General features: G+C 29.3%; 3 protein-coding genes across 3 annotated transcripts; 1 reads left to right on the top strand and 2 right to left on the bottom strand.

The window, feature by feature from the left end:
• The first annotated feature begins 279 nt into the window (after positions 1–279).
• On the top strand, positions 280–1,464 carry LOC119605578 (putative nuclease HARBI1). Its single transcript, XM_037958783.1, has 4 exons — positions 280–377; positions 439–659; positions 709–990; positions 1,060–1,464. The coding sequence occupies exons 1-4, from the start codon at positions 347–349 to the stop codon at positions 1,462–1,464; spliced, it is 939 nt and encodes a 312-aa protein (XP_037814711.1). The 5' UTR covers positions 280–346.
• On the bottom strand, positions 870–3,089 carry LOC119605592. The gene is made up of 6 exons (XM_037958798.1): positions 2,978–3,089; positions 2,785–2,894; positions 2,496–2,733; positions 2,356–2,403; positions 2,141–2,287; positions 870–2,054 (listed from the first exon to the last, which is right to left on the bottom strand). The coding sequence occupies exons 1-6, from the start codon at positions 3,044–3,046 to the stop codon at positions 1,872–1,874; spliced, it is 795 nt and encodes a 264-aa protein (XP_037814726.1). The 5' UTR covers positions 3,047–3,089; the 3' UTR covers positions 870–1,871.
• Positions 3,090–14,726: 11,637 nt separating this feature from the next.
• On the bottom strand, positions 14,727–19,787 carry LOC119605584 (protein ecdysoneless). The gene is made up of 3 exons (XM_037958788.1): positions 19,237–19,787; positions 15,962–16,941; positions 14,727–15,895 (listed from the first exon to the last, which is right to left on the bottom strand). The coding sequence occupies exons 1-3, from the start codon at positions 19,556–19,558 to the stop codon at positions 15,089–15,091; spliced, it is 2,109 nt and encodes a 702-aa protein (XP_037814716.1). The 5' UTR covers positions 19,559–19,787; the 3' UTR covers positions 14,727–15,088.
• Between the last annotated feature and the right edge of the window lie 1,687 nt (positions 19,788–21,474).

Here is a 21,474-nt window from a genome sequence, read left to right as displayed (position 1 = left end):
ATGAATATTCAAAATATTATTAAACAATTACAGTTGCAGCAATTAATTGTTAATGTTAGAATTCATACAGATATTTTTGAAAATGTAAGAAATTTCAATAATTTTCAAACTTACAAAGTTTTTCAAATATCTGGTTTACATGTAGTTTTTAAAAAATCTTTATTCATAATAACTTTTTCTCAATAAAAGTAATTTATAAAATGTTGTACAAAATAAAAATTTTATTGTAGGTAAGTACCTACTATAAACCAACTATAAAAAGAAAATTGACATTATTTATACAAATTTGAGTGAAATTCATATCTAAAAAACCCAATATTTGATACTGCAAAAAAAAACGTTTAAAATGAACGCTATTAATGCAATTAATAATATTCGTAAGTACAATAATTACATTCTTAATTTCAAAATAATACGTAAATATGTATAACTTTTAAGATGATATTGCCCAAACAAGATCTACAAAAATTTACAATCCAAGGACGGATCCATTCGCGCTATCCGATGAGAATTTTAAAGGCAGATACCGGTTTACGAAAACCACAGTAAAAAAGATTGTAGCAATGACAATGGAAGACATTAAGTTAGAAAAAAGAGGATGTGGAACATCACCGGAACTCCAAGTGTTGGTAGCGTTAAGATGTTGGGGAAGAAGAGAGGTAAAATATGTCAACTTACACATGTTCTATATTAACATTATTTCTTCAGGCTCAAGATGATGCTGCAGAATTGCATGGCCTAACACAGCCAACTGTGTCAAGAATATGTGCTAGGGTAGCGCGGGCTTTGGCAAGACACGCAAGAGAAAAAATCAAAATGCCCAGCAACTTAAGCGAAGAACAAGAAGTGATGAGAGAATTTAAAGCAATAAAAAATTTTCCTGGAATTATTGGTGCAATAGACGGCACCCACATAAAAATAAAGAAAACAGGTGGAAGTCTTGCCCAATATTATATAAACAGAAAGGGGTATTATTCTCTCAATATACAGGTATATCCTTATAATTATGTATTTGAAATGAATTTTGTAATAATTTGCCCCATTTTAATATTTGCAAAGGTCGTTTGTGATGCTAACCTTAAAATAAGGGACATAGTTGCTAGATGGAGAGGAAGCACACACGACTGCCGCATTTTTAATGAATCAAATATTAAAGAACGTTTTGAAAACAAAGATTTCAGAGGTCGTTTATTAGGTGATTCAGGATACAAATTGCAACCATACCTCTTTACTCCTTTATTAAGACCTCAAAGCGAAAAAGAGATTAAATATAATAAAGCTCATATAGCAACGAGAAATACGGTGGAACGATGCTTCGGGGTATGGAAGCAGAGATTTCGTTGCTTGCTGGATGGATTAACAGTAAGTCTGGAAAATGGAAAAACTTTAATTATAGCTCTGGCTGTTCTTCACAATATTGCTGTTGAAGAAAAGGACACAACACCAGGTAAGAAAATCATATAATTATTTCAATAAAATATTAATTGATAAGTAAGTTTTTTTATTTTAATTGCATACAAATAATAACAATAACAAATTTAAATTAGTTATTAATAAAAATTAATTGCTAATTAAAAATTATACCATTTTGTTAAAAATATAAACAATTCATTTATTTTAAACTGTTTTCTTTTGCTTGCATTTTTCCCCAATCTGTAAAAAATATATATTTTTAGATGATTCTAACATAGATGTGACAATTGATATACAAAATATAATGGAAGAAAATCAAAATAATTGGACGGAACAACAAGATACTCGGTCAAAAATTATTTTAAATAGTTTTATTCAAAAACACTTTTAGCTTTTTATATTTATGCATTTATTAATATAAATTTTTATAATAATAAATATATGAATTAAACGAAATACTAACCAGCCAATTTGTTTTTGTTAATCATTATTTTGGTTCTGAGCAATTCATTTTCTAGGTCCAGATTTAGACCTCTTTTTTTCTCATTTTCAACTTGCAGAATGTGGAGCTCTTTGCGGCATTGCGTTTCTATATCAGCAATGGATTTAATTTTTTCGTCGTGCATATTTGTTTTTGGTTTCTTCAAAAAACATATTTTAAAATCACATGATATATCTAATTTTTTATTTTTTATATCGGTTGATATATAAGTATTAATAATTTTACCTTTTTCTTTACTGAGGTAAATTCATTTTTTATTTCAGCCGAGCTAACAATATTTACTGCTGCATTGTCTTCTTGTCCCGACATTGTTCCATTGTTATTCACTGTTACATTATCTTCTGGTACCGAAGATAAATCAACTTTTTCCGACTATAAATAAAACGCAAATGTACATAAGTTTTTCTTTGAATAAAAAATTATATCGTTCCTTTACATACGTTTGCAGAATTACTTTGACTGACTTCATTTAACACATTGGTATTTATCTAAGTTTAAAATTTAAAGAAGTGCATTAGTTTAGTAATGGGAAAGTAAAAATACATGTTTGTATGTATATATATACTTGGACATTTTATACCTCAGTAATAATAGCATCACAATCAAACTCATTAGTATCAACCACGAACTCATTTGGTAACCAAACGCTAAGTTCGTTGGCCAATAATGTAGATTCAACTGGTTTTGGTCCTCCCCCAGTTTTAAGAATCTCTCTACGATAATCGCTCATTTCCTTTTTTGCTTGAATTTTCATTGTGGTCCACTGCGATTTCAGTTGAAGCAATGAACGTGGACAACCTTGACATAAATTGTTGAAACTAGAAATTCTAATCTCATTAACCAATCTTAAATTAATAAAATTAATTTACTTTTCTTGCAGTTCCATCCATACTTTTTTCTTCCTTTGGTTGGTGTTTGTGTCCGTATTCTTGTCCTCTATTTGATCAACACGTTCCTTTATTAGATCCTTTAATAAAATCTATATACAAAAACGAAAAAATATGGATTTATGAATATACATATGGTTAAATCTTCGCTATAACAAAATTAATGTTTAATTACCTTATCTTCAGGTATCCAATTGTCTCCACGCTTCCTTTTTATATTATCTTTAATATCTTTTGTTTCCATTTTCACAAGAATTAATTGAAAATTTTATTTCAAAATTGTATAACTGACAACTAAAAAATGAAGTGTTGCCAGTAAAAATACCAAACATTTGAAAAAATGTTTTATACTAATAAACTATATATTAAAGGTTTCTGAATATTATATTTTATTAAGAGTTTATAACACGAAAAGGCTTTAATAACTACAAAAGGTAATAAACCAAAAATAATTTTTTTTTATAAATAAGGCTGAAAATATGTGGAAAATATCTTAAGAAACCTTTCAAAGTATAAATTGAAATGTAATATTTTTTTTTCAATATTTTTCAATGCGATTTTTTGCAACTATGTTGACTTGAGAATTCTACTAATACATTCTTAGAGTTAGGTACCGGATGACAGTAGACTTAGGTACTTTTGACAACAGTTTCATTTCTTATTTATTCTTTGGTAGACAATGACATCGATATTGAAGTTCTAAAAAATATGAAGAATTTACAAAAATTAAATTTACGTGCCTTCAATTGTAATTTGCAACACTTTTACACCTTAATGAATATTCAAAATATTATTAAACAATTACAGTTGCAGCAATTAATTGTTAATGTTAGAATTCATACAGATATTTTTGAAAATGTAAGAAATTTCAATAATTTTCAAACTTACAAAGTTTTTCAAATATCTGCTTTTGATGAATATTTTGAATTCTTAAATGTTCAAACCGCAATTTTGCAAAAATTTGAAAATTTTTCTAATTTGCGAATAGACTGTTCTGGCAGAGCTAATTTGATACTCAAAGATTTCTTTAATATTTTATAAAAATTTTGTAAAAATTTAACATATTTATGGTTGGAAACCTGTACTATAAATGATTTTATAGCATTGCCCAAATTATAAGAACTTTATCTCTCGGACTGTGAAGGATTTAGTTTTACAAATTTGAAAACTATATTAAATGAAATGTCTTTAAAATCGTTCACTTCCATTTGGATCAATTATAAAGGAGATTTCCAAAACATTGCAAAAATTCGAAAGTCATCATTTTAATAACAAATATTTCACAGAGTTATTCATGCTTAACGCGACAAACAAAGAATAAACAAGAAGTGAAACGCTGTCATTTTTTTACAACAATAACATTACGCTCTTCTCACAGACGAGTGCTGTGTAAATCCAACACATATGTAAAAATGTTATTCTCTCTCCAAACTTCAAAACTTTTTCGCGAAAATTTGAGGATAATAGCACTTTGAAATATTTTTTTATCACTTAACATTATATTTTATAATTTTTTTGCACAATTTAAACACATTTAACAGCCCGAAAATTATATATTTTTTACAAACGAAAAAAAAATATTTTTTATTTTTTGACATTGAATTTTTGTTGGTTGAAATTAAAACTAAAAAAAACAATGTTGTAAATTTTCGTATGGTAAACGAAAAAGATATTTCAAATAAATAATTTATTTTTTCAATATTATATATTAGAAAACAAATAGACGTGTTTATAAAATGTTTGTAGATAAAATATGTGGAAAATATCTTAAGAAACCCTTCAAAGTATAAATTGAAATGTAATATTTTTTTTTCAATATTTTTCAATACGATTTTTTGCAACTATGTTGACTTGAGAATTCTACTAATACATTCTTAGAGTTAGGTACCGGATGACAGTAGACTTAGGTACTTTTGACAACAGTTTCATTTCTTATTTATTCTTTGGCGACAAATCTCACAAACCTAACAGAATTATATTGGCGTACGAATGAAAAAAAGTTAACAAGTTATGAGTTTCAAAATTTACCTCAAATTTAAAGTTACTTATATTCAATTGACGATTTTGTAATATCCGATTTTCTAATGCTTCTCAAACATGAGCATTTGCAGGAATTATTACATAGTGATTATAGATATTGTCGTGTCGACGTTGAATTAAGTGAAATTAAAGCATTTCAAAGCAATCTTTTGTATCTCAAAGTACATTGGAAATTGATACTCTCTATGAAATATTTTTTGCTAGATTTCTTAAATATGAATAGAAAATTGTCTTTTAAATGTGACATAATAAGATCTGATGTAATACGTGATATAGTGTGTAGTAGGAAATTTCCAACACGTTTTAAAAGTATAACGTTGTATTCATAAAAAATGCTTATTTTAGATTTAAATCACACAATAGTTAAAGTACACTTTAGACTTAAAAGCCATTAATAAAATTGTGGTATTCATAAACAAATAATAAACCTACATTAACTATTGTGCTGTTTATTGTTTAACTTGGCAGCACTGTACCATTTGGCTGTCATTTTCTGTGTTAGTGTTGCGTACAATTAGGATAAAATATTCGTTGAGTCGGTTTTCTTAATTTAATATTTTTGGTTATAACACATTTTTGAAAATAAGAACAAACTTTAAAGAAAAATAAATGTATACATGGCTACAATAAATATATATTTAGTTCAGATGAATGAATATAACATATATATTTTTAATTATAATTAAAAGTATTCTAATAACGAATATTTTGTGACAAAATAAACATCACTATGCACATTTTGTAATTTTTACTTATTTTTATAGCAATTTTTAATAAATTTTTGCAAATACTGATAAATTTCTTTAATAAAGGACTACATTTTATTGCCGGAGAAGATATTTTGCATTGATATAACACTAATCAATATAATTTACACTCTTAATTACTTCATGGCTTTATATTTAGCGAATAAACTATGAAAAAGACAAATAAAATGATTGTGGCCATGATTTGATTGACAGGCGGGCATTTCCAAATTGCCAAAAATAGTATTGACCAACTGGAATATTGTCAAATATTCATCTATTAATCCAATAATGCCTAGAATTTAGTTTTTCCACCAAAATAGAAACTTTTAAAATATATCTGGAATTTTATTTACAAATTTGTAAACGTTAAAATTACAATTTTTAGATTTTATTTCAGAATAAAACATGATTAGTTTTCGTCTTCAACCTAAAATTAATGAAAAAAGCTAATCAGAGACAAAATTTGTAAGAATTCAACTTATTGTTGGCTTAAAGTAGGGTCGAGCGTACAATAAATTTTTTCTATTTGTCATTGGTTTATTGAAGGTATTTTAAGCTATTTGACGTTTATGAATACCATTTTCGTGGATTTTGCTTAATAATGTTTAATAAACCTAAATTAACTTTTTATGAATACAACCGTAAATATTTGCGGCTTTTCTATAGGTAAATTGAATGTAAATTTATAAAAATTATTAATAGTTTTATAATAAAACAAATATTCTATATAATTTTTAGCTTGTGATTCTATTCAGCAGCAACGTGAAGAGACTATGCCGCATATTAAAGATCTTATTGAATCATATAAAATCTGTCATCGTGGACCATACGTTATATTGCAGTAGTATTATTAATTTTTCTATATAAGACTTAAATTTGTCAAATTAGTAAATTAATGAAATTATTATGTAAATTCTTATGTTTTTTTATTTAATATAATTTGCACAATTGTCTATTTAACGATTAGACTATAGACTAGACTATAGACTAGACTATAGACTAGACTATAGACTAAACTATAAACTAGACTATAAACTAGACTATAAACTAGACTATAGACTAGACTATAAACTAGACTATAGACTAGTCTATTTGCTGATCTATGGTCTAATATATAGTCTGGACTATTGCTAAGTGTTTAGTTTGGATTTTAGTCGAGTAAATAGACAGGATTATTGTTAAGTCTATGGTTACTTAAACAATTATTTAAAAGCCGTGAAGAATGTATTATCCAAAATATTATATACTTATATTTTATATTTGTATGTTTTTAGGTCATTAACATATTCATATTTCAAATTTGGAGTCTGTACGTTACTTTTTACTTTTATCTCCCTGAAAGCTGTAAAAATCAAAAATTTAGATTTTCCATACCTGAACTTACTTTTGAAATGCTCCTTCGTTAAATGTTCCAATTAGTCTCTTTAGTAAATTAGTTGCAGTCGGACGTGCGTGAGTGGCTGCTGCGGTTCGGTATCTTGTAAAAACGGTTAAAATGTTAGAATAATTATTAAAAAAGTTTTTAACGTTTAGAAAAAGTGTTAATTTATTAGTTTTTTATAATTATTAAACAAAAATTCTGTTTAATTAGCTAAAAACAAAATCTATATGTAGTTTTCATCTTAACGAAAGTTCATTTATCATTTCTTTTTGTTTCGTTATCCCTTTCCCACCAATTCAATGCAATTTACTTAAAGATGAGAGAATGGTCTGTATTGCTCATGTTTGGCAACATATTTATTTTGCAATCATCTATTTGCCAACATGTATGTATTAGTGTTAGTGTAAAAACAAGTGTTTTTTCTCAATAGAGAAACATTTCTAGTTTGTTTTTATTCCTATTCCTTTTTAGTTTCTCCTTTTACTTAATAATATGCGGAAATTGTTTAAAATATTTTAGATTCTTAAAGAATATTTGCAAATTTAATAACTTAACATATAGACTACAGTCTAGTCAATAGCCTAATCTATAGTCTAGTCTATAGTCTAGTCTATAGTCTAGTCTATAGTCTAGTCTATAGTCTAGTCTATAGTCTAGTCTATAGTCTAGTCTATAGTCTAGTCTATAGTCTAGTCTATAGTCTAGTCTATAGTCTAGTCTATAGTCTAGTCTATAGTCTAGTCTATAGTCTAGTCTATAGTCTAGTCTATAGTCTAGTCTATAGTCTAGTCTATAGTCTAGTCTATAGTCTAGTCTATAGTCTAGTCTATAGTCTAGTCTATAGTCTAGTCTATAGTCTAGTCTATAGTCTAGTCTATAGTCTAGTCTATAGTCTAGTCTATAGTCTAGTCTATAGTCTAGTCTATAGTCTAGTCTATAGTCTAGTCTATAGTCTAGTCTATAGTCTAGTCTATAGTCTAGCCTATAGTCTAGTCTATAGTTTAGTCTATAGTCTAGTCTATAGTCTAGTCTATAGTCTAGTCTATAGTCTAGTCTATAGTCTAGTCTATAGTCTAGTCTATAGTCTAGTCTATAGTCTAGTCTATAGTCTAGTCTATAGTCTAGTCTATAGTCTAGTCTATAGTCTAGTCTATAGTCTAGTCTATAGTCTAGTCTATAGTCTAGTCTATAGTCTAGTCTATAGTCTAGTCTATAGTCTAGTCTATAGTCTAGTCTATAGTCTAGTCTATAGTCTAGTCTATAGTCTAGTCTATAGTCTAGTCTATAGTCTAGTATATAGTCTAGTCTATAGTCTAGTCTATAGTCTAGTCTATAGTCTAGTCTATAGTCTAGTCTATAGTCTAGTCTATAGTCTAGTCTATAGTCTAGTCTATAGTCTAGTCTATAGTCTAGTCTATAGTCTAGTCTATAGTCTAGTCTATAGTCTAGTCTATAGTCTAGTCTAGTCTATAGTCTAGTCTATAGTCTAGTCTATAGTCTAGTCTATAGTCTAGTCTATAGTCTAGTCTATAGTCTAGTCTATAGTCTAGTCTATAGTCTAGTCTATAGTCTAGTCTATAGTCTAGTCTATAGTCTAGTCTATAGTCTAGTCTATAGTCTAGTCATAGTCTATAGTCTAGTCTATAGTCTAGTCTATAGTCTAGTCTATAGTCTAGTCTATAGTCTAGTCTATAGTCTAGTCTATAGTCTAGTCTATAGTCTAGTCTATAGTCTAGTCTATAGTCTAGTCTATAGTCTAGTCTATAGTCTAGTCTATAGTCTAGTCTATAGTCTAGTCTATAGTCGTCTAGTCTATTAGTCTAGTCTATAGTCTAGTCTATAGTCTAGTCTATAGTCTAGTCTATAGTCTAGTCTATAGTCTAGTCTATAGTCTAGTCTATAGTCTAGTCTATAGTCTAGTCTATAGTCTAGTCTATAGTCTAGTCTATAGTCTAGTCTATAGTCTAGTCTATAGTCTAGTCTATAGTCTAGTCTAGTCTATAGTCTAGTCTATAGTCTAGTCTATAGTCTAGTCTATAGTCTAGTCTATAGTCTAGTCTATAGTCTAGTCTATAGTCTAGTCTATAGTCTAGTCTATAGTCTAGTCTATAGTCTAGTCTATAGTCTAGTCTATAGTCTAGTCTATAGTCTAGTCTATAGTCTAGTCTATAGTCTAGTCTATAGTCTAGTCTATAGTCTAGTCTATAGTCTAGTCTATAGTCTAGTCTATAGTCTAGTCTATAGTCTAGTCTATAGTCTAGTCTATAGTCTAGTCTATAGTCTAGTCTATAGTCTAGTCTATAGTCTAGTCTATAGTCTAGTCTATAGTCTAGTCTATAGTCTAGTCTATAGTCTAGTCTATAGTCTAGTCTATAGTCTAGTCTATAGTCTAGTCTATAGTCTAGTCTATAGTCTAGTCTATAGTCTAGTCTATAGTCTAGTCTATAGTCTAGTCTATAGTCTAGTCTATAGTCTAGTCTATAGTCTAGTCTATAGTCTAGTCTAGTCTATAGTCTAGTCTATAGTCTAGTCTATAGTCTAGTCTATAGTCTAGTCTATAGTCTAGTCTATAGTCTAGTCTATAGTCTAGTCTATAGTCTAGTCTATAGTCTACTCTATAGTCTAGTCTGTAGTCTAGTCTATAGTCTAGTCTATAGTCTAGTCTATAGTCTACTCTATAGTCTAGTCTATAGTCTAGTCTAAAGTCTAGTCTATAGTCTAGTCTTTAGTCTAGTCTGTAGTCTAGTCTATAGTCTAGTCTATAGTTTAGTCTATAGTCTAGTCTATAGTCTAGTCTATAGTCTAGTCTTTAGTCTAGTCTGTAGTCTAGTCTGTAGTCTAGTCTGTAGTCTAGTCTATAGTCTAGTCTATAGTCTAGTCTATAGTCTAGTCTATAGTCTAGTCTATAGTCTAGTCTATAGTCTAGTCTATAGTCTAGTCTATAGTCTAGTCTATAGTCTAGTCTATAGTCTAGTCTATAGTCTAGTCTATAGTCTAGTCTATAGTCTAGTCTATAGTCTAGTCTATAGTCTAGTCTATAGTCTAGTCTATAGTCTAGTCTATAGTCTAGTCTATAGTCTAGTCTATAGTCTAGTCTATAGTCTAGTCTATAGTCTAGTCTATAGTCTAGTTTATAGTCTAGTCTAGTCTAGTCTATAGTCTAGTCTATAGTCTAGTCTATAGTCTAGTCTATAGTCTAGTCTATAGTCTAGTCTATAGTCTAGTCTATAGTCTAGTCTATAGTCTAGTCTATAGTCTAGTCTATAGTCTAGTCTATAGTCTAGTCTATAGTCTAGTCTATAGTCTAGTCTATAGTCTAGTCTATAGTCTAGTCTATAGTCTAGTCTATAGTCTAGTCTATAGTCTAGTCTATAGTCTAGTCTATAGTCTATAGTCTAGTCTATAGTCTAGTCTATAGTCTAGTCTATAGTCTAGTCTATAGTCTAGTCTATAGTCTAGTCTATAGTCTAGTCTATAGTCTAGTCTATAGTCTAGTCTATAGTCTAGTCTAGTCTAGTCTAGTCTAGTCTAGTCTAGTCTAGTCTAGTCTAGTCTATAGTCTACATTTCTACAACTTTTACTGACAACATTGTAAGATCTAACAATCGTGTAGTCTTTGGTCTAGTTTTAAGTCTGAACTATAGTCTAGTCTATAGTCACAACTTGTTTTCAACTATAGACTAGATTATATATAGTCTTGACTATAAACTAGACTATGGTATCGACTTCACAAAATTTACCAAAAAAAAAACAAAATTTTAATATTTACCCATGAAGTATGAATTGTCTAAAATATTTGCGAGTTGTTAGGTCATATATATACATATGTATGTATATACATATGTATACATACATACGTAAATCTATGTATGTATAAATCAAAACTTAATTTGTTTCATCTTCTGAAACTCCTTCGTTAAATATTCCAATTAGTCTCTTTAGAAAATTTGTTGCAGTCAGACGTGCGTGAGTGGCTGCTGCGGTTCGGTATACTAAAAAAAACAGTTAAAGCGTCGCTATAAATGTGATATTATATTAAAAGTGTAGAAAAAGTGTTAAATTATTAGATTCTTATAATTATTTAATCGAAATTCTAGTGTAAATATGTTAAATTTGCTCAAATCCAACAAAAAAAATAGTTTTCATCTTAACGAAAGTTAATTTGTCATTTCCTTTTGTTTCGTTATCCGTTTCCCGCCATTCGGGTACAATTGTTTTTCATTTGTTGCAGCAACAAGTGTTGGTTTTTGCATTTGTTTTTTCTTTCTCCAAGAGAGTACAACAGAATGAGTTGTTTACTTTTTTCTATCAGATTTTGCTGTTTTTGTTTTGATTTAGTGTTTGCCTGCAGTTTCTCCTTTATAGTATTTTATTAGTGTGCGCAAATTGTTTAGTGAAATGTTAGTAATTTTTTTAAAATTATAAGAATTTATGTTGATTATAATAAATAACAGTGTAATAATAACAATAACAATGTTAAATAAAAAACTGTTATTATGTTTTTAGTGTTTTTCAACAATGTTAGGCCGGCTGTTCTAGTTCTCGTGCGTGCGTTCGTCCGTTCCGTAGTCGTTGTTGCGTTTGTGTGTTTTTATTTATTGAAATAATTAATAGAAAATAAATCTATTTATTACATAAATATAAAATTTAATAAATATGTATAAATATATGAATGAAAAAGTTGCATTTATTGCACTATGGCCTGTTTTGTATCAAAAGTGTTAAATATTTTAAATCATATGTGAATAAATAAATTATAATTATTGCAAAAATAAAAAAATATATAAAATGATCAATTGATAAAAGTTTATTTAATAATGCATTTATTGCACAATAGCCTGTTTTGTATAACAAGTGTAGAGCTCAAATATGTTAATATTTATTTCATGAAGAAAATATGTGCATCTGTTGTGAAAAGTTTTTTTTTTCTATAAAAAAATATGTATCTCAATTATGTCACAAGCGACGAAATAAAATGTCAACCTGATATTATCAAAGTAAGTAGAATTGATGTTCATATCCATACTCCATTTACAAATTTATCCTATCCTAGTCCAGTATACATATGTACATATACATATACCAGTCTATAGTTTAAGCAATAACCTCTATTCTATACTATATGCTAGACAATAGTCTAGTTTGCCGTCCAGACTATAGTCTCTAATATTTCATAATATAGTCTATAATGCTGTAGTCTAGTCTATAGTCGAGACTATAATCTAGAGTCCAGACTGTAGTCTATAGTCTTTACTATAGTTTATATTCCAAATATTTGTCTATAGTCCAAACTTTAGTCAATAGTACAGACTATAGTCAATAGAACAGACTATTGCTTATAGTTCTTACTGTTTCCATTAGTCCAGATTTTAGCCTGTGGCCTATATTCCCGAATATAATCTATAGTCCAGACTATAGTCTAAAGTCCAGAGTATAAGCTATAATCCAGACTGTAGTCAATAGTCCAGACTGTTATCCAGACTATAATCTATAGTCGAAACCATTATCAATAGTCCAAACTATAATCTATAGTCCAGACTATAATCTATAGTCCAGACTATAATCTATAGTCCAGACTATAATCTATAGTCCAGACTATAATCTATAGATCAGACTATAATCTATAGTCCAAACTATAATCTATAGTCCAGACTATAATCTATAGATCAGACTATAATCTATAGATCAGACTATAATCTATAGTCCAGACTATAATCTATAGTCCAGACTATAATCTATAGTCCAGACTATAATCTATAGTCCAGACTATAATCTTTAGTCCAGACTATAATCTATAGTCCAGACTATAATCTATAGTCCAGACTATAATCTATAGATCAGACTATAATCTATAGTCCAAACTATAATCTATAGTCCAAACTATAATCTATAGTCCAGACTATAATATATAGTCCAGACTATAATATATAGTCCAGACTATAATCTATAGTCCAGACTATAATCTGTAGTCCAGACTATAATCTATAGTCCAAACTATAATCCATAGACCAGACTATAATCTATAGTCCAAACTATAATCTATAGTCCAAACTATAATCTATAGTCCAGACTATAATCTATAGTCCAGACTATAATCTATAGTCCAGACTATAATCTTTAGTCCAGACTATAATCTATAGTCCAGACTATAATCTATAGTCCAGACTATAATCTATAGTCCAGACTATAATCTATAGATCAGACTATAATCTATAGTCCAGACTATAATCTATAGTCCAAACTATAATCTATAGTACAGACTATAATCTATAGTCCAGATTATAATCTATAGTCCAGACTATAATATATAGTCCAGACTATAATCTATATTCCAGACTATAACCTATAGTCCAGACTATAACCTATAGTCCAGACTATAATCTATAGTCCAGACTATAATCTATAGCCCAGACTATAATCTGTAGTCCAGACTATAATCTTTAGTCCAGACTATAATCTTTAGTCCAGACTATAATCTGTAGTCCAGACTATAATCTATAGTCCAGACTATAATCTATAGACCAAACTATTATCTATAGTCCAAACTATAATCTATAGTCCAGACTAAAATCTATAGTCCAGACTATAATCTATAGTCCAGACTATAATCTATAGTCCAGACTATAATCTATAGATCAGACTATAATCTTTAGTCCAGACTATAATCTATAGTCCAGACTATAATCTATAGTCCAGACTATAATCTATAGATCAGACTATAATCTATAGTCCAAACTATAATCTATAGTCCAAACTATAATCTATAGTCCAGACTATAATATATAGTCCAGACTATAATCTATAGTCCAAACTATAACCCATAGACCAGACTATAATCTATAGTCCAAACTATAATCTATAGTCCAAACTATAATCTATAGTCCAGACTATAATCTATAGTCCAGACTATAATCTATAGTCCAGACTATAATCTTTAGTCCAGACTATAATCTATAGTCCAGACTATAATCTATAGTCCAGACTATAATCTATAGATCAGACTATAATCTATAGTCCAAACTATAATCTATAGTCCAAACTATAATCTATAGTCCAGACTATAATCTATAGTCCAGACTATAATCTATAATCCAAACTATAATCTATAGTCCAGACTATAATCTATAGTCCAGACTATAATCTATAGTCCAGACTATAATCTATAGCCCAGACTATAATCTGTAGTCCAGGCTGTAATCTTTAGTCCAGACTATAATCTATAGTCCAGACTATAATCTATAATCCAGACTATAATCTATAGTCCAGACTATAATCTATAGTCCAGACTATAATCTGTAGACCAAACTATTATCTATAGTCCAAACTATAATCTATAGTCCAGACTAAAATCTATAGTCCAAACTATAATCTATAGTCCAGACTATAATCTATAGTCCAGACTATAATCTTTAGTCCAGACTATAATCTATAGTCCAGACTATAATCTATAGTCCAAACTATAATCTATAGTCCAGACTAAAATCTATAGTCCAGACTATAATCTATAGACCAAACTATTATCTATAGTCCAGACTATAATCTATAGTCCAGACTACAATCTATAGTCCAAACTATAATCTATAGTCCAAACTATAATCTATAGACCAGACTATAATCTATAATCCAAACTATAATCTATAGTCCAGACTGTAGTTTTAAGTTTAGACTATAGTCTACTGTTCAGACTGTAGTGTTTAGTTTAGACTAAAGTCTATAATTTTGATTCTAAAGAAAAATACATATTTAAATTCTTTTTTTTATAGAAAGTTTTTATTATTATTTATTTTTCACAAAATTCAAATAAATAAACGATTCAATTCACAAGAAACAAAAGCTAAACCCTTAAAAATAAATGTTGCTCTCTAAAAAAGAGCAAATTATGCATTCACATATAAACATAAGTACCCTGTAATTAATGATGTGGCGTTTAGAGTGATAATAGAAATAAATAAAATACAGCATTTATTAGCTATATAATATTTAAAGTTGACACAAAACAAATAAAGAAATAAAAAATGCTTAGAAAAATACTTTCGATGATTATAGTGAAAGACATTATTAGCAAAGTTGATTAGTAATTAAATATATGTAATGTATGTTAAGTATAAGTGTTAACTTAAACAGCTGATTCTTTTAAATCTTCAGTTGAATCACAAGCAGCTGCCGCCGACATGCCCACACCCATGGCATTTAAGAGATTAGATACCGGACCTGCACCACCAATTTGTGATTTATAACTGTCCATCATATTTTTCAAAGTATTCACATTGATATTAATCGGTTCGAAATCTTCTATATCATCAAAATCATCTTCCGCAGTGGCCTTAGAGGCAGTAGCTTTCGTTTTTTTAGTACTTGTGGCAGAGAAACTTTGTCCTATAGTAGTTTTAGCCAATTCACGATCCATTTGATCCATGTAGGCTTTAATATCAGCATCTATATGTTTTTCTGCATCTGCCATGGCGGCAAAATTACGCTCCATATCATCTTCATCCTCATAGTCGCTCATTTCGGAATTTGAATCCCATTTATCTTCGGGTATAACAAAATCTAAAAAGCTTTTAACTTGTGTAGTAAAACTTTCATCGGCATCTGAGGTGTTAATGGATTGATTCAACTGTACAGGATTTTTGCGACAGGCCTGACGCATAGAATTGTTCTTTTTAACTTTGGCCTTGAAATCAGCTCTGTTGTTAAAGCGTCTAGCTGAAGCGGTTTCTTCATCAGTGCTGTCATCATCCGAATCACGTTCTATGCCCTCAAAGGCTGATTGTTTTTCCAAAAACTCTGCTATATTTTTGGTAAATTCCTCTGCATTTATATCACCATTCGATTTGTAAAGTTTTTTGGGACCATAACGTTCCGTAAGCATGGCATCCAATTGTTCGGCTGTAATGTTAAGCCAATCATCCGAATCACTGGGCTGTTGAAAAGTAATGAAAAAAAGTTTTAATATTTTATATAGCATTACTTATTGTCGTTCACTTACCCTTAAATTATTTTCCTCATCTCTTAATTCTTCTGCATTGATTTCAGTGCTTCTTAATAAATCCAATATCTCTTTGCCCACCAGGGGAGCTGTACGAAAACGTGTTTGATTGTCTCTGAAATACAACTTAGCCTGTTCCAATAATCTCTTATAGTCTGCAGAACCTTCAATATTTTCCCGGAAATAACCTTTAGCCTGTAGACTTCTTACATATGCCTTCCATGCGGGAGAATTTTCTTCATCCTTGGCATCTTTAGCCTGAGAAGCTAAAATTTCAAAACCACAAGCCAACTTAATGCCCAATAAATCCTCTTTATATTCCTCACTACTGGGACTGCCCGTTAAATTCCAACCAATTTTACGATCAGGCATATAATTACTGTGCATTATCATGGCATACAGACATTTGGTGAAACAAACATTGGTGCGTACTCGCTGTTCGGGAGGAAAATAACGCATAGAACGGCAGGCTTTCATGTCTATGGGATCACGTTCACAGAAAGCTCTCACAGCAGCCGCTATCAACGAAGGTTGCTTTTTCAAAATCATGGCCACTCCCAAGGGCAGACGCACAATTTGATGATGTAAATTTGTATTTTCCAACGTTTCGAATTCCTTCATTCTTTCATCAATACAACTCTGTATTTCCTTCGATACCTTATAAAGCGTTTGATTGTCTTGAATCTTTGACACAGCCGTAGCCACCGACATCATTTTAACCGTATTTGAGGGTGAATTCTGTACTAAATGCATACAACCATTTGCTAAATAAACTCGCTGTTCACAAGTATCGGGATTGGCCCATTTGGGCAAAACATCGGCTGCTTCTATTAACAAAAATTCCCCATCCGAGTCAATTACTCGTGCAGTAATATTGGGAAATTCTTTTGTTAATTGTTTCAAAAGAAAAACGATAAACCATTCGTCGGCAATATTGTCACCGTAATGGGTGACACCATGCAAGTGGGGCGGTAAAGAGTCTGTTTTTGGGGGTGAAAGAAGAAAATAATGTATTAGAAAAAGAAAGAAAACAAATTTAATTCATTGCTGATGTTATTTTATGAATGAAAATAAATAAGTAGAAGGAAATGTTTTGTGTGAATCCCCATGACTTAAAATATCTCAATGAAATTGTGATAAAAATAGATTTTTATTATTGTTTATAGAGGGAAAACCTATTATTTATGTTGTTGCGTTTTCTAATATAAACAGATTTGCTGTTTTTATATTTAATTTTGTTTATAATACAAACAACGATGTTAATAGGCAAATTTTGTTTTTGTTTTTAATTTTTATTAAATCGCTTAAGTGAATGGCGTATTGTATAAAAAACATTTTTTGGGAAAAAAAGTATTTCTTTGGGAAAACCTCAGTTTTCTAGAAGAAAAAAGGAAAAAATTTATATTTTGGTGCAAAAGCTTTTCAATGAAAAAGCGCTTTGAAAGATATTACTGAAAAAACAAGCTTCTTTTGTGAAAATCATTTTTGATAAAACTAATTTCTTATAAAAAAAGCAAAAGAACTGAAGTAGAACTGAACTAGAACTGAACTAGGACTGAACTAGAACTGAACTAGAACTGAACTAGAACTGAACTAGAACTGAACTAGAACTGAAATAGTACTGAACTAGAACTGAACTAGAACTGAACTAGAACTGAACTAGAACTGAACTAGAACTGAACTAGAACTGAACTAGAACTGAACTAGAACTGAACTAGAACTGAACTAGAACTGAACTAGAACTGAACTAGAACTGAACTAGAACTGAACTAGAACTGAACTAGAACTGAACTAGAACTGAACTAGAACTGAACTAGAACTGAACTAGAACTGAACTAGAACTGAACTAGAACTGAACTAGAACTGAACTAGAACTGAACTAGAACTGAACTAGAACTGAACTAGAACTGAACTAGAACTGAACTAGAACTGAACTAGAACTGAACTAGACTAGAACTGAACTAGAACTGAACTAGAACTGAAACTAGAATGAACTAGAACTGAACTAGAACTGAACTAGAACTGAACTAGAACTGAACTAGAACTGAACTAGAACTGAACTAGAACTGAACTAGAACTGAACTAGAACTGAACTAGAACTGAACTAGAACTGAACTAGAACTGAACTAGAACTGAACTGACTGAACTAGAACTGAACTAGAACTGAACTAGAACTGAAACTAGAACTGAACTAGAACTGAACTAGAACTGAACTAGAACTGAACTAGAACTGAACTAGAACTGAACTAGAACTGAACTAGAACTGAACTAGAACTGAACTAGACTGAACAGAACTGAACTAGAACTGAACTAGAACTGAACTAGAACTGAACTGAACTGAACTAGAACTGAACTAGAACTGAACTAGAACTGAACTAGAACTGAACTAGAACTGAACTAGAACTGAACTAGACTACTAGAACTAAACTAGAACTGAACTAGAACTGAACTAGAACTGAACTAGAACTGAACTAGAACTGAACTAGAACTGAACTAGAACTGAACTAGAATTGATCTAGAACTGAACTAGAACTGAACCAGAACTGAACTGGAACTGAACTAGATCTAAATTAGAACAGAATAAAAACTTTACTAGAACTTTACTAGAACTGAACTAGAACTCAACTAGAACTGAACTAGAACTAAATTAGAACAGAATTAAAACTTTACTAGAACTTAACTAGAACTGAACTAGAACTAAACTGGAACTGGATTTAATTCGGTTTAATACTTAACCTAAATTCCAAAGAACGCAAATATCTTCCATAAGTACAGAAAACAAAAAGTAATTATTTTTTTATTATTATTGCAAAAAATAGTAATTCATAACAAATAGGACAATTTAAAAATATGTATGTACCGGTGTTTATGATCTAATTGTTTTGGGCGTAACTGAAAAAATCAATTTCAAAGAAAAGTTCTATAAAACCAAAACAAGTTTTACAACAGGTAAACAATTCATTTAATAAAAATACGTTAAATTCAAACTAAAACCTATCAAATAAAAACGTTGCCATTTATACACAACATAATAACATCTTTTGAAAACCCCCCAGGCATTGCTTTACCCTTTCATCTAACAAAAAAAAAACAGCTAAAACCATACAAATTGTACACAATCTTTTTGTTGTTTCTAGCATACAAAGGTGTATAATAAATAAATAATAAACACACACACTTAACTAAACATAAACAAAAGACCTAAGTGATGATGTTGATATGGTGATGATGATAATAATGACAATATTTTTTTTTTTTGTTTTTGCTTTTTTTACCTTCTTGTGCATTTTTGCTTGTTGCCTTTTCCTTTGTTGACGCTGATGTTGACTCATCATCATTCAATAACATCTCCTGTTTTGTACATGTACGTATACGTAATTGAAATTCATCTTTATGCCAGATATATTGACGTTCCTTAATAAGTTTTTCCACAAATTTCATACAACGGCCACGCATCTCTTCCAGTTCTTGATGTACCAGTTGTTCATGTTCATTTTCATCATTGCTCGAGGTGTTATTAAGTTTGGGAAATATGAAATATTCTACATAATCATCTTCTCGTACGAATTCCAAATTGGCACGAAATATTTTATCCATTTTAATTGATAAGTACTAGAAAATCTTCTGGGCTGGGTGATGTTGAGAGCTCACAAACACGTTTCTTTTGTTTTTTTTTTTTTTCACACTAAACAATAGTTATTTTCTAAAGTTTTTTAATATGTGATTTTATCTAATGTTTTCTTTGTAGTAATTTTCAATTATTATAGTATTTTTGTTTTTATATAATTAATTTTTGTCTTTTTAGTTAATTGGCCAAAACAAAAATAAATCACTCTTCTTTTTTGTATCCCTAAATAATTAGAGATGTTAGTTTTATACGTATTAGTGACAACATTTATATATGGGTGTTATCGATAGTGTAAGAGTCGCAGAGTTGTATAAACAGTAGTATAGGTTGTAGTATTTGTTTAAATTTAACGGATTTTTTTGTAGAGGGTTGCTAGAAATTCACAGGAAATTTAACTTTTAATTTATTAAAGATTTAAATTACTTAATTTTTATTTTTGAAAAATTATCAAAATATTAAAATTAATGTACAAGGGGAAGATTAAAATTAGTTATAGTATAGACAAATTCCAAAAAAAAAAAAAAACAGAATTATTTTCAAAATTTTGAATATATTTCGTATGATTTGTTCGATATACATATACATAGGTATTTTTTTAAATTAAAAAAAAATTAAAACATTAAAAAATAATTAAATATATTATAGAAGGCAAAACGGTTGGACCGACTTTCTTGAAATTTTTACAATGCCTCCCGCGAAAAAAATGTACAAAACTTACAAAATAAACATTAAAAGTCGTATATCTCTGAAAATGCAACACCTTGTATATCCATAAACAACTTTGACATCCATATAAACGTTTATGGTCAAAATGGTGGGACTTTCTGCCGTGGGCATTGTACCTTCCTTACAAGGGAAATATTAAATTAGTATATCTAAGGTAATATAACAACTTGAAACCTTAAATTTTGTCGGTGTTACTTTAGTATCGACATGAACATTTAAAACAAACATTGCAATAGTGGGTGTGACACCTCCAATATGAGTTAAATAAGCAGATCTTATACCTTGGATTTTATTAGAACAACAATCTTTAATTTTAGCAAGAACTACTTTGACATTCACGAGATCATTCGGTGAAGTCGTAGATATATATATGTATATATATATATATATCTACGACTTCACCGAATGATCTCGTGAATATACATATACATATATATATATATATATATATATATATATATATATATATATATATAGATACATAGATAGATAGATAGATAGATAGATAATATAGATAGATAGATAGATAGATAGATAGATGATAGATAGGCAGATATATAGATAGATAGATAGATAGATAGATAGATAGATAGATAGATAGATAGATAGATAGGTAGATAGATAGATAGATAGATAGAAGATAGATAGAGATAAGATAGATATAGATAGATAGATAGATAGATAGATAGATAGATAGATAGATAGATAGATAGATAGAGATAGATAGATAGATAGATAGGTAGATAGATAGATAGATATGATAGATAGATAGATAGATAGATGATTAGATAGATAAGATAGATAGATAGATAGATAGATAGATAGATAGATATTAGATAGATATAGATAGATAGATAGATGTAGAGATATTAGATAGATAGATAGATAGATAGATAGATAGATAGATAGATAGATAGATAGATAGATAGATGATAGATAGATAGATAGATAGATAGATAGATAGATAGATAGTAGATAGATACATACATACATACTTACGTACTTACTTACTTACTTACTTACTACTTACTTACTTACTTCTTACTTATTTACTTACTTACTTACTTACTTACTTACTTACTTACTTACTCTTACTTACTTACGTACTTACTTACTTACACTTACTTACTTCCTTACTTACTTACTTACTACTTACTTA

Source organism: Lucilia sericata, unplaced genomic scaffold (genome assembly GCF_015586225.1).
Source record: "Lucilia sericata isolate MDLA Ls3-8-SP2 unplaced genomic scaffold, ASM1558622v1 Contig000499F_arrow, whole genome shotgun sequence".
Lineage (NCBI taxonomy): Eukaryota > Metazoa > Arthropoda > Insecta > Diptera > Calliphoridae > Lucilia > Lucilia sericata.
The sequence above is the reverse complement of the archived record's forward strand: the minus strand, read 5'-3'. Positions and strand labels throughout refer to the sequence as shown.

Coding starts and splice junctions, on each gene's coding strand:
- LOC119605578 (XM_037958783.1), top strand. CDS start 347: ATGAACGCTATTAATGCAATTAATAATATTC. Junction 378..438: donor TAATGCAATTAATAATATTC/GTAAGTACAATA, acceptor ATAACTTTTAAG/ATGATATTGCCCAAACAAGA. Junction 660..708: donor GATGTTGGGGAAGAAGAGAG/GTAAAATATGTC, acceptor TTATTTCTTCAG/GCTCAAGATGATGCTGCAGA.
- LOC119605592 (XM_037958798.1), bottom strand. CDS start 3,046: ATGGAAACAAAAGATATTAAAGATAATATAAAAAGGAAGCGTGGAGAC. Junction 2,895..2,977: donor ATTGGATACCTGAAGATAAG/GTAATTAAACAT, acceptor TTTTGTATATAG/ATTTTATTAAAGGATCTAAT. Junction 2,288..2,355: donor GTCAAAGTAATTCTGCAAAC/GTATGTAAAGGA, acceptor TTTTATTTATAG/TCGGAAAAAGTTGATTTATC.
- LOC119605584 (XM_037958788.1), bottom strand. CDS start 19,558: ATGGATAAAATATTTCGTGCCAATTTGGAATTCGTACGAGAAGATGAT. Junction 16,942..19,236: donor AAGCAAAAATGCACAAGAAG/GTAAAAAAAGCA, acceptor CCCCAAAAACAG/ACTCTTTACCGCCCCACTTG. Junction 15,896..15,961: donor ATGAGGAAAATAATTTAAGG/GTAAGTGAACGA, acceptor ACTTTTCAACAG/CCCAGTGATTCGGATGATTG.